General features: G+C 34.8%; 2 protein-coding genes across 3 annotated transcripts in view; both read left to right on the plus strand.

Moving 5' to 3' along the window:
* The window catches only part of DPH6 (diphthamine biosynthesis 6), a 464,350-nt gene that overhangs the window by 233,246 nt on the left and 217,392 nt on the right, over positions 1–13,712 (plus strand). Inside the window, exons 9-10 of one of the 2 annotated variants that reach the window (XM_027870019.1) lie at positions 5,257–5,410; positions 6,951–7,082. In XM_027870019.1, the coding sequence (XP_027725820.1) occupies positions 5,257–5,410; positions 6,951–7,082 (286 nt within the window). The remainder of the gene's footprint in view (positions 1–5,256; positions 5,411–6,950; positions 7,083–13,712) is intronic. The other variant, XM_027870020.1, reaches the window with a different exon arrangement.
* On the plus strand, positions 4,443–5,047 carry LOC114048980 (60S ribosomal protein L14-like). Its single transcript, XM_027870174.1, has one exon. It carries the CDS (start codon positions 4,457–4,459, stop codon positions 5,045–5,047), a length of 591 nt encoding a protein of 196 aa, XP_027725975.1. The 5' UTR covers positions 4,443–4,456.

A 13,712-nucleotide genomic window follows, 5' to 3' on the forward strand; every position in this document is an offset into this window, starting at 1 on the left:
AGTTGACCTCAGGCTTTACTGTGGGGAGCATAGCCTGCATTAAACAAAAATAATTGTTATTAAACATGTGGAATGGTAATGGATTACTCAGTCAAAATCTCCGTGTACCTTTAGTTAGTCTGTCTCCTTCCTTTGAGTTTTTCAAGTAAATGGATTGTTGGGTAGACAAATCAGATTACAGGGTAGACAGAGATACTTTGTTTATTCTCTTCTGATTTTAGAATTGATTTTGGCTTTGCTTCCTTTTGGCAAAGCTAACTTTAAAATTATCTAATTCCAGATGATTTGAGTAGATGCCTTCTGTTTCAGACCATTAAATGACCACTTGGTTCTTCCTTGTATTATGCGAAGTATTCAGTTGAATATAAGGTTGCTATATACTTGGTGTAACTACAAGGAGATTGATTTTCATCTGTGGTGTTTCAAATCATTCTTCTTCTTTAAATTCACATCTATGTATGTACTTGTGTGTTTTTAGATGTATATTCTTCTGAATGTATAAACAACTATAAAATAGCAAAATTATCTCTTTGTAACAGTGTTTATTATAGTGAACAACTCCTTTTTATGGGGGTGAGTGTAGATTTTGAAAATAAAATTACAAGGAGTGCTTAATTATGAGTTTTTTGGTATTAGTTGAGATTCAAATAATATTTATTTAGTAAATATGACATTTTAAAAAAAATTTAGTACTCAGAGATTATTGTTTATTTCCTAAGAATGCAATTACACAGTTTACTCCAAGTTATCAAAGTTTAAAGATAATAGTGGGAAGGACAGGAACACTTTACAAGATACAAAGCTACCTTCTTCTCTCCCTCAGTCTTGGGAAGGGAAAATGACCAGCCCATGAATATTTTCTGCAATGTGGTGCTATGTAGTAGTTTATGTGGCAATTTGAGATTTCTTTGCTCCCCTTAAAAAAGGATCTACACTTTGAATATATAGTGAGAATCACTAAAATAGACATAAGAAACCTAAAAGTATGTTTCAGGTGACTTTCAGAGTTTGAAGAGGGCAAATTTCATCATACCCTCAACTTTTGTTGTTATAAAAACTATAAGCTATGTGGGTTTTCCTGCTTTAATACAAACTTTTTGGGGGAGTACAAGTAATGATTTGAAGTGGTTAGATTTCCTTCTGAGAGATAGCCTGGATAAGTAGATAGAGAGCTGGCCTCTAGATCTGAGTTCATTAAGTTTCTGACACATACAAGCAAGTCCATTTATCTATTAGTACTCTCAGGCAACCCTCTTAAGAATATGAGTTACAAAATATCAATCTGCATTGATAATTGAAATTCCTTACAGAAAGCTCTTTATAAAAAAGAAAAACTGTTATATATTAAAAAAATCTCTCTAGGAGAACTCTCAAGATGTTTATTTATTATGAAAATTACTAAGAATCAAAGTACTATACAGTTTACAGGATATAATATCAGTTCTTCTACCATCCTTTTAAGGTATAAAATTTGATAGAGGAAAGGAATTAAAAATCAGGAACCAAGGGGTTTTTTTGTTTTCTTTTTTTTTTTTTTTCATTTTCATTAAATCTTTGAAGTAGTTGAAATCCGAAGTACCAGTATTTCAGGACAGAGTTAACATGGAACAAAAATAAATTCACTATTTTATAGATAATAGCAAGTTTTCTAAGTTTCATTATCCCTTTTTGTTGTTGTTCAGTCACTTTTCGGTCACGTCCAACACTTTGTGAACCCATTTGGGGTTTTCTTGGCAGAAATACTGGAGTGGTTTGCCATTTCGTTATCCAGCTTATTTTACAGATGAGAAAACTGAGGCAAGCAGGATTAAGTTACTTGTCCAGGGTCACACAGCTAGTAAGTGTCTAAGGCCAGATTTGAACTCAGGAATATAAGTTTTCCAGGCCCAGAACTTTGTCCATTGTGCTGCATAATTTTACCCATTTGGACATATTTGTATTAATAATGGTCCTTGTGATTTTCTTATGGTGGCTTGACATGGCAATGCAGTCAACACATTTATTTATTAAGTTCCTATTTTTTTCTAGGCATTATGCTATATTTAGGGATGTAAAGACAAAGATGAGACTATCCCTCCTTAAGCTTACATTCTAAAGCACATATAAGTATGCAGAAAATAAATACCTTTATATTTGGTAGGGAAGCCGCAAGCAACTAGGGAAATAAGGAAAGACTTCATGTTAAAGTTATTCTACTTCAAACTTAAGCTAAATCTTTAGAGAAGTAAGGAATCCTAAGAAATGAACCTGAGCAGGGATTTTATTCTACAGATGGAGTAAGCAGTGGAATGTGGCCTGTGCAAAGGTACAGACATGAGAACTGGAAAGTCATGTGTGAGAAACAGCAAGACAACCAGTTTAGCTAGACAATAGAGTGCAGGGAGGAGAGTAATATGTAATAAGGCTGGAAAGGGAGGTTGGGGTCAGATTTTGAAGGACTTTTAATGAGCAAAGAGGAGTTTACATTTTATCCTAGAAGCAATAGGGAGCCACTGGTATTTATTGAATAGGAAAGGGACATGGTTAAATCTGTGCTTTAGGAAAATCAATTTGATGGCTTTGTGGAAGATGAATTAGAATGGGAGAGACTTGATTAGGAGACTAAGCAGGTGTATTGCAATAGTCCAAGTAAGAGGGCCTGAACTAAGAGGGTGAGTGGCCTTGTCAGTACCAAGAAGAGGCATTATATAAGAGATATTGTTGAAAATGCAACAAGATTGTTAACTGTTTGTATATATAGGGTGAAGGAGAATGAGAAATTGAGTTCTATTTTAGACCATTTGAGTTTGGGATGTCTATGGGGCATCAAATTTGAAATGTCCAATAAATAATCTGTGATGTTGAACTGAAGCTTGAGAGAAAATACAACTGGATGTTTGGATCTGAGTTATCTGCGGAGTGGTAACTCAGAGTAAACTTGTGGGAGATGATGAGTGTGCCATAATGGAGAGAAAAGGGGGCCAAGGACAGAGCCTTAGAGTAATCCACAATTAAAAGAAAGTATTTGTATGAAGAACCAGCAAAAAAGATTGAGGAGTGGTCACATATATAAGAGAGAGTAGTATCATGAAAATGTAGAGAACTCAGTATACAAGAAAAAAAAGAGGCTTATTGATAGTGTCAAATGCTACTTGGAGTTAAGAAAGGATAATGATTGAGAAAAGACCATTAAATTTGTCATTTAAGAAAATATTGGTAACTTTAGAGGGAAAAGTTTCAGTTAAGTGATTAAATCAAAAATCAAATAGTTGTGAGGTGTAAGAAGAAAATTTTCAATTGAGTGAAAATCATTTTTCTAGGAGATTGGCTATGAAAGGAAAAAAAATATTGATTGGGTGATAACTTGAGAAACATTAGGGTCTAGCAATTTTTTTTTTTAAGGATGGGCGGAAAAAGTATGTTTATAGGTAGCAGTTGACTAGCCAGAAAGCATAAAGAGAGAAAGTAATAATGGAGAAGAAAAACTGCTGAAGAAGACAGAGATAGGATCAAGAGCACATGTCAAAGGGTTGTCTTTGGTGAGGAGAAGGGCTCCTTCATTAGATACCATAGAAAAGGAGGATCAACAGTGAGGAGTGATATACAGGGGTCTGGGGATTTAGAAAAGGGGAGAAGATGGAGTTTACAACAGATGGTCTTTATTATCTCAGTAGAGTGTAAGGTGAAGACCATAGCTTCTACAAATCTAGAAGGTTTGAGGAGAAAAGAGGTTTGAAATAGATACTTTGCTTAGTGGGATAGAGAATCCATTAGAGAGAAGTAAAAAGATTACTTGCTGCAATGAGGACCCATTCATTAAATAAAATAAATTTGTAGTGAACACAGATTGGGAAGTGTCAATTATAGTGTCTTGATTTGGAAAGAGTAAAGAAAAGTCAGAACAGAGATAATAATGACCTGAGAAATTATTGAATGGAGGGATTGGAGGTCATAGTGAAGATAAAGAATAGGTTTAGGGACACGTGGCACAATGGGAGATTGTGGTCACATAAGGAAATTTCAGAAAGGAAGTTGGAAGACTTGTGAATGATGGCAAAATCAAGAGTATGACCATTCTTGTGCATGGAAAAGATACAGTGGAGGATCAGGTCATTAAATTTGAGGAAATTGAAGAACTGGAAGATTACAGTGCTTGAGGAAGAATCATAATGTATGTTGAAGCCCTTTTGTGTACAAGCAAGTAGGGGGAGATAGATTGTAAGCTAGATACAGAACTTCGTGAGAAAAGAAGGGAAATGATATATAGGCCAATAGATAAAGCACCACTGTGGTCCAAGATTACTGACAAGATGCTTTTCATTTTATGATTTTCTGCCTCTCATCTCTGAATGACAGTTTTCTTTTTGGGTGATCCCTGTTGCCTAAAGTACATGTAAAAATGCATTGGCACCATAGATAGGGTTCTGGGTCTGGAGTCAAGAATATTCATCTTTAGCTCTCGTTCGGCGCCACCAACATGGTATTCAAGCACTATGTGGAAATTGGCCGGGTGGCCTACATTTCCTTTGGGCCACATGCTGGCAAGCTGGTAGCTGTTGTGGATGTTATTGATCAGAACAGGGCTTTGGTTGATGGCCCATGCAGTGGCGTGAGGAGGCAGGCCATGCCATTTAAATGTATGCAACTTACAGACTTTGTGCTCAAGTTCCCACACAGTGCTCATCAGAAATATGTCCGGGCTGCTTGGGAGAAAGAAAATATCAATACAAAATGGAAAGCCACAAGATGGGCCAAGAAGATTGAAGCCAGAGAAAGGAAAGCTAAGATGACAGATTTTGACCTTTACAAAGTCATGAAGGCCAAGAAAATGAGAAACCGAATTATCAAGCATGAAGTAAAGATGCTCCAGGAGGCGTCCACCCAGAAGGGATCTCCCAAGAAAGGGGCTGCCCAGAAGGCACTGGCTGCAGAGGTCTCCGCCAGGAAGGTCCCCTTGAAGAAGGCTGAGGGTCAGAAGGCCGCCCCTGGCCAAAAGGCTCAGAAGGGTCAGAAAACCTCCAGCCAGAAGGCCCCAGCCAAGAAGAGACCCACCCAGAAAACAGCGTAGACTGGTGCTTTTGCTCCTCAATAAGAATATTTTACCAACATTATAATACTGAGCTCCACTTCTTTCTAGTTGCCAGATATTGCATGTCTATTATGTATTTTTCTATTCATAATATTGGATAATATATACTATTTTAGCTTTATTTACTTAAGTCTTAAATTTCTGATTTATCATTTCTCAGTCTCATCATTAGTATAATTTCCCCCCAGCAGCTGGCATCCCCAGATAAACTTTTTGCGATTAATTGCTCATGTGAGATGGAATGCAATGAGAATCATATTTCTGCTGTAGCAGAACAGAACAGCCAGGATGGAATCCCACCTCCCATCTGGAAATCATCGCATCCCCCACTTTTACAGTACTGTGAGTTTATATTATTGGTTATATTCAACTATTTATTATTATAGATCTATTCTTATTTGCTTTTGTTCACATATGACTTCATGTTAAATATGTATGTATTATATATATTTATAACATGCCTGCATGTGTTGCCCTGCTACTTTCCTATTGGTTACTATTTAACCTATGTCTTCACAACCTCCAACCCACAAAAACAAAAAACAAAAAAACATCTATTCCCAGCTTTTGAAAAGTGAAAAGTGTACTCAAACCAGTGGAAATGATTCCATTAAACTATTTTCCAACTAAATTTAGACAAATGGGTTCTAGTTATGTTCTACATTTAGACAGTTTTAAAATTAGATGGATTAAACTTGTAGTTAGGTGATGAACATTTGCTTTTTTAAATATGAATTGTCCTCACTTTTTTTAATGTAGTGAGAAGCATTAACTGTTAATATGAAAACCCTAAGTCTTGAAAGTAATACTTCTTTAAAAGTCTGAAAATCTCAGTCTTCCTCATTTTGCTTTTGCAAGGTACAAAATCACCTGCAAACTATGGAGCCTATGGAGATTTGTCTATTTTATTGCAAAACTTATTGTTAAATACAGTTATTGGTTTTTTCAACATTGGCATGACAATATGAGAGACAGTATGGTGTATAGGAAAGAACATTGAAATCAGAAAATTGGGTTCAAGTTCTGTTCCAGTACTTATTAGCTTTGTGATCTTAGACAAGTTACTTATATTCTCTGGATTTCATATGGGAAACCACAAAATGATGATTGTGTTAGATGATCTCTAAAGTTCTTTTTAATTCTAGAATTCTCTGACTCAATTAAGTAATCGTCTGTTGTGAATAGCTTTGACATTGAATTTCTCCAGAACAAACAAAAATATGATAAAGCTGAATTTGTGTTTGCATGAATTAACTTATTAATTCATTTCTCCTGCTATGCTTGAACATACAGCAAAACAATTTATAATGGAGAATTCTGCATTTCTGATTTTTTACTCATTTTAGACTTTTGAGGTAATATGTAGAGTAATACAAACCTGATTTTTGCATATATCACAGTGCCCTGGTACTGTGGTACTTACATAAAAAATGATTATGTGCTCCTAGCACAACTCTCAAGCTGATACTTCTAGATTAGGAACAAATTTTTAAAATTACTTTTATCCTATATTTTAAATTAAGAAATTTTATTTTTAATATCTTTTTTTCCACCTCTGTGTTTTGTCATTCTCACCTGTTATATGACAGTGGGATTAATGTACAACGAAGAAATCATTAAGATAAATTATTCAGGTATTTTTAATTATTTAAAATTATATTTTAAAGAAAAAAACAAACTTAAAAAAATAAATGTAAAGACATTGATCATATTGTATTTTTCATTCTATGGGTGGATATGGTTTGTTATAAACTTGTGATTTAGCATAATAGTCTAATAAAATATAATTTCACTCTGTAAGATGTGACATTCTGGGCATTTTGCTTTGAAATATTTTATTAGCTAAGTTTTAATCTAATTCTTTAGTATTTCTTTTTCCCAGGTAAGAAGTCAGAGTGTTCAGAAAAATCTCCGAATGGTTACCAGTGGATTAACTGCATCACAGCCTCCTTTATTCCATCAGAGCAGGAAAGTGTTGTGGATGCAGCAGCTGAAGCCTTTTCTTCTCTCCAAGGTGCTTACTCTAATCATTTTCACATTGAATAATGCAACTATTTTTTCTTTACTTTTAGGAAAAGAATGAAGAGATGTGTTGTTGTTTTAAATCTTAGTCCTCTAAAATAGCCTATAGGATTTGTGCTACCCTATAACCAATACCTTTAGCAAGCACTCATGATTTGGATACTATTAAATTTAATATTGACTACATATAGATATGCTTTAATTTGGAAACTAACAAAATGCCAGAAAGGGGAGAAATATAAAATATGTAGTATTGAATTATTTCCAAAATATATTTCCAGAGCTTTATTCAAATCACTGGATCCTGGGGCTCCTGGTTGCATGTACATCTATGTGTTTGTCAATACTAGGAGCTTCCTAGAGTACTTTTGTTAACATCATAATTTTAAATTAATTTTTCTAGAGAGCTGTTGCTTTTGTACGTTTTGGCATGTAGGATTAGGTCAGCAAACATAAATTTCATTGACGTACTTAATGCAGAGAAGGAAGTGCTATCTTGGGAATCTTATAAGCCAGAGTCCTTACTAACCCCCTCTTACAAGATAATGACATATAAAACAAAATGTCCCCATTTTGTTTTGCATCTTTCTTCATTTTAAACTTTAAATAAAGGATGTTTATGCAGGGCTCTTTTTCATTCATAAAAATGGAAATCAGTCTTAGTGTCTGCATGAGTAGACTTGTATTCTTGTTCACGAATTCTCATGATGGATTGGCCCATAAAATCTTTACGTTTGGCTTGTGCAGCTGAGTTCATGACTGAATACAGAGTGATAAAGAAGGTTTAGCATTTTTTAGAAAGCAAAGAAATCATATCTTTTAGATGGCCCTTAAGCTAGTTTTTAACAGCTTGGAAATCAGCTAGAATGGTATAATCAGACTTGCTGTTAAAAGCACCAGTGTTCAGTATAAATCTTTGGGGTATAATCTGTAAATTGATGCAAGAGGGATCTATAACACTTACTTGGTTTTCATCATATTTGCATGGGTATCTGCCAGTCCAAACATATTTATTTTTACCTATCATCTATCAGAATATTAAAAAAAAAATGACAGATTGTGTCATTGACCAGTTCAGCAACCGACTTCTTTCAACACATTACTGTATATTTACAGTATTAGCTGTATTGTTTTCAATTTTTGGCAAAATAGTCCCTTTTTGGTCCTGGGTAGAAATGTCAATGCTCACATTTCCTGTGGGGTTTTGGCCTTTTTTTGAAGAGGTAGGAGAGAGCTAAATGAATTATGATGCTGTCATCTGAAGAAACCACAGTATGTTTCTTTGCCAAATTTTAGTTAGAGGAGAGCTGATCATCTGCTGGTATGTGCTTTTCCTGAACCCCACCAGCAGTTCACTCAAAACTTCTGCCTGTTCTATCACATGCTGTGAGAAAGAAGTATACAGAAGTCCTTTTAACCTTCCTTTTGCAAGGTTAATTTATTTAATCACGCCTAAAGAAGATGAGTTTGGCCAGGAGAATTTAGAAATCTGTATTTTCTCCTAGACTTTAGCAGGCTGAGATCAGAGAGTAAACTCTTCTTATTGTTGATAAATCATAGGAAGCATTTTAGATGTAAATTTGTTGAAAATTGATCCTCATTTCATAGAATATGGTAAATATTATACTATTGCTCATATATAATATTCATGAAATTAGCATTCAATAAAGTTTGAGTGTTAATAACTAATTTGCTAGATGATCATCAAATTCTCATACATACTTTTCAATAACAACTATTTCATGCTTTCTAATATTCCTCACTGACATTTTTAAGAGGTTTATTTGCATAGATCAAAAAGCCAAGTTGTATCCTCTATATCTGGAACCTATTCCATTAAGAATGATTCTGTGTTATCTTTTTATGACCTATAAGGACTCCTCTCCATTTTAAGTTTTTAACTAGCAATTATATGGGTCTACCAGTTTTTTTTTTTAATTTAGAATCAGTGAACTGTTAAGATTCCACCTTAGAGCCAGAAACTTTGGGGCAGCTAGATGGTACAATGGATAGAGCACCGGTCCTGGATTCAGGAGGACCCGAGTTCAAAACCGGCCTCTTGACACAACACTTACTAGCTGTGTGACCTTGAGCAAGTCACTTAACCCCATTGCCTAGTCAAAAAAAAAAAAAGATTCTACCTTAATGAACTTAATTGATAAATATTTTCAATCTGTTATTTTGATACATCTTGCCTTAAATTATCTTTGATGCCTATCTTAAACATTGGACTCTTTTCTCCTGCACATTTGCAGGGCAAGGGGGAGGGGTATGGGCAGAGGGAGGATGAGATGCCATGGGAGAGCCTGTCATTTCTGTGTATCTTCCTTTGTTCTCACAACCTGACCCTTGACCAATATTCTTCCTTCTAGCTAGGAATGAACCAGAATGCCATAGCAAGCAAAATAATTTATATTTTCTAAGTTTCAGGATTAAGCAGTGTTTCCCAGTAAAGTGACTTTAGTTTTACTTTTATGAGGAACCTCTCAAAAATATCATTGTAGTGCCATTATAGTCCATTCTATTTTACCTGACGCCATGCTATGCTATGCTGTCTTTCTTTTCTCTGTGGTATTGGCATAGCAACTTGCTTCTGCTGCATACTCGAAGTGGATAAGGCGCATCATTGTTTTTCATAATGATATTTGGCTAAAATTCATAGCAGTGAATGAAAGTTTTGGAAGTTCCAGCACCTAGGTAGCACAGTGGATAGAGTGCCAGGCCTGGAGTCAGCAAAACTCGAGTTCAATTCTAAATTGAGACTCTTACTGTGTGTCCTTACACCAGTCAGTTAGTTGTTGTTTGCCTCAGTTTTCTCATCTGTAAAATGGGGATGATGCTAATAACCCCTAATTCCCAGGGTTTGTAAAGTGCTTAGCTCAATTCCTGGCACAATTCCTAGCTATAAATTTTAGCTAATAGTAAATAGTAGTAATGGTGGTAATGGTGGTGGTGGTGGTGGTGGTAGTGATAGTAATAGTAGTAATGATGAGGAAGTAATTAATAAATCTGAGTGTTTGATTGTAGCAGTTCATGAATTTGTCTCAATGAGCCAATGAAGTAGCATGTAGGTATATATACAATATCCTTTGAAATTACCTTCTCTACGTAAGATAATCTTTGTAGTATGCTGCATAAAACTTTAATGGCTATGGAATGATCATTGGCCTACTTCAGTAGATTCTTTTGATACAAATAGACCTAAAACCACTTGATGGTCTAAGATTTATCCTCTAAACAGCACAACCAAGCAGTCTTCGGTTTGAACTTCCAATTATAGAGTGTGCTGTGGAATAGACCTCAGAAAGTTACCTGGTCCAGCTCTAGCATTCAGGGAGTCCTAAACATAAATCACTTCATTTACTGCTATTTGTTCTACTATTTGTAAAAAAGCATCCGAGAATAAAGGGATCATACCACAGTCATACCACACATTTTACAAATGTGCCTCCCAAACCTCAGCCTTAATATTTATTCTTGTTAATGTTGAAACTATATCCCTCTCATAATTTAGATTCATTCATATAGTGTTTATCATTGTCATCATGACAATCTTATATTTGAAAATTCTTAACTTATTTCTTGATCTTTTTCTGCAAACCAAATAAGCCCATTTCTTACTGGCCTTTTCTCATTGGCCTTTTTTTTCCTAATCCTTTAATGATTTTTGTTGTTTTATCCTGGAATCTGAATCCCCAAGAATGACTAGAATCCCTTATTGACCTTAAGGTAAACGTACGGAAAGACCTAAAGCTACTGGATAAAGTGCCAGGCCTGAAGTCAGGAAGACCTGAACCTCAGACCCTTACTAGCTGTGTGACCATGGGCAAGTCACTTAACCCTGTTTGAATCAGTTAGGAATTTTCTTTTGTTAAGTATAGCATTATACGAGTCAAGTGAGTTCCACCCTTCTACATTTCACTAAATAATTTTGATATTTCTTCATATCTAACTAAGAAATATTTGTGGATTCTGAGCACCCAACCTGCAGGTCATAGCTTCATATCTTAAGAGGTAAAAAACTTTTGATGGCATCTAATCTAATACAATCATTTTAAATCTTGCTTATGATCTGTGTACAAAGAAATTAAGTTTTCAGGAAGTGAAATAACCTGCCCAAGGTTCTACACTTATCCAAGATCCCAGAATTTGAGAGTTAGAAGGCACTTGAGCAGCCATCTAGTTCAAACTATACCTGAAAAAGAATTCAGTCTACAAGATGCCTAAGAAATGACCAGGCTTTTCTTGGAGTCCTCAAATAAGAGAGAACAGTCTCCCAAGATGACCCATTCCACTTTTAGATAGTTCTCAATGTTAGAAAGATCTTCACTATACCAGAATTAATTTTTCCTCTTTGCTACTTTTACTCATTGCTTATAATTCTGCTCTCTGTGAGTAAACCAAACTAGACTAATCCCTCTTTTATGTGACAATCCTTGAGATACTTAAAGTCAATACTTCATTAAAATCTTAGTCTAATTGGTTATCACATTGTGCCAGTAACCATGAGTTTTTGAAAGCTATACTGGTGAAATACAACTCTTCCTCCCCCCCACATACACACACAAAAAGACCTCAAAAGGTTAGGCCTCGCAATAGACTCAGCAATTAATTGTCCAAGAACTAACCTAGGTAATTTCAGGAATGCTTATATCCAGAGGGCTGGCCACTAGGTGATAAATATTTTAACCATAGCTACTATCTAAACTATCTACTGGGAATGGAGAGATTGCAGTCTCCATTGTTGGAGAGACTGTCCTCTCCAGTGAAAATCATGAGTCTTTTGAAGGATAGAAATAAGAATTAAAATCCACAGAAAATGCATGAACAAAAAATGTCTAATCAGGATGCAAATAGTGCTTGAAATCAGTCAATCTGCCCCTCCATAAATAAATTCTTCCTCTTCACAAAATTAAATTTCCTTCCAGAAAATAATGTATTTCTAAAGGGAAAGTTTTATTTGAATCATTTAACAAGCATGTATTGAATGCATGATAAAAGTTCTGGCCTCTTTTCAAAATCTGTCTTTTCCCAGGATTATTTGCACTGGCTTTCTCTTATGCCTGGAATATATTCCCTCCTCAACCCTGCTCTCTTTGTATTTATTTTCTTTATATTTATTCTGTAAAACATATATTTTTATATTATATATATATATATGTATGTATGTATATATGTATATGTATAGTATGTATGTAGTTGTAGTCTCCCCCATCAGAAGTTAAGCTCCTTGGGAGTAAAGATTGTTTCATTCTTTGTGTTTGTCCCCAGAATATAGCCCGGTGCCTGCTGACATATAGTAAATGTTCAATAAATACTTGGTGACTGACCAATTGGAATTCTGGCTTTGTGACCCACTTGAAATTATTATTTTATTTATTATTTTAAAGAATACTTTCGTGGGAGCAACCTGTAAGAAAAGTTACACCTCTCTTAAAAATCTATTTTGTTTCCTTTTTTTCTTTGATACTTTTGTTTACAGAGAGAATATAGAATGACATAGAATTTCAAACTAGGAGGAGAAAAAAGAGGTGACTGTCTATATTACTTTGATCCTCAAGTGAGTAGCTTTCTCAGATAGTATAGTTGTCAGCTGTCCTCTGCAGTTATGGCTGCAGTTAGTTGCTTTGATAAATGTCCATTCATCTTAAACTAGATCATTTTGCCTTTTCTTTTTGTTTAACTAAGGACACTTTTTAAGTTAGAATGAATTTTATGAAGTTATTCAAGTATTGAAGCAATTCCAACATACTAGGGACTTGCTTAGTTTTTAGATTCACTAAACAAAAACTAAGGGCTACAATGCCTTGTTTTTGTTTTGTTTTTTAACATTCAGAAATTCATACTGTAAGTACTTTCTGAGCTTTAGCACTGCAAACCTGCTACAGCTAGATTTCCACTGGAAGTAATTTCTTTTTTAAGGTATAGCAAATGTTAATGGTTCCATGGTATTAATGCTAATGGAAAGAACTTTCACTTAGGCCTTTAAAGATTGAGTTGCTTGAGAAAGCATTTAGCTCTTACAGACTTCTTCAGAAAGAACATTCTTGTACCGATCTTTCATTTACATCTGTACAGAGAAATTCATCTGAATGAAAACCAGTTTTAAATAGCATCAGAATTATGGGGTATGACTGTAAAGTGATGTTAATGTCTTTTAGCAAATATATCTGAACTTATTTATTCAAATAACTCTTAGACACGTCATGGTTACCCTGGGAGCCTATGTATTCTTTATTACTCAAATCTAGTTTGAAACTTCACTTTGGAATTTCCTTCAGAGTCTACAGCAGATACTTTTGAATATCCTCAATGGTAGCATTCATTTATTCAACAGAAATTCATTATCTTCAAGTATTGCTAATGGCAAATCATTATCCTTGGAGTAAATTTGATTTCTGGAAGCAGATAAAAGTTGTTCAGAGCCAAGACCAGTTATTTGAGGTTTGTGATCAAACTAGAAAATACCTTTAAAGGTTATAAAACTAGCATTCTTTAGTGACTTGTCAACCAGCCCAGAAGGCAATTTGAGTAATCAATCAACAAGCATTTAATAATTGCTTACTTTGGGATAGGCACAGTGCTAAGTACTGGGGATACAAAGAAAAAGCCTTCAAGAGTT

Source organism: Vombatus ursinus, unplaced genomic scaffold, assembly GCF_900497805.2.
Source record: "Vombatus ursinus unplaced genomic scaffold, bare-nosed wombat genome assembly UNPS02014794.1, whole genome shotgun sequence".
NCBI classification, from domain to species: Eukaryota; Metazoa; Chordata; class Mammalia; order Diprotodontia; family Vombatidae; genus Vombatus; species Vombatus ursinus.

Excerpts from the sequence above, each read along its gene's own strand:
- LOC114048980 (XM_027870174.1), top strand. The coding sequence starts at position 4,457 with ATGGTATTCAAGCACTATGTGGAAATTGGCCGGGTGGCCTACATTTCC.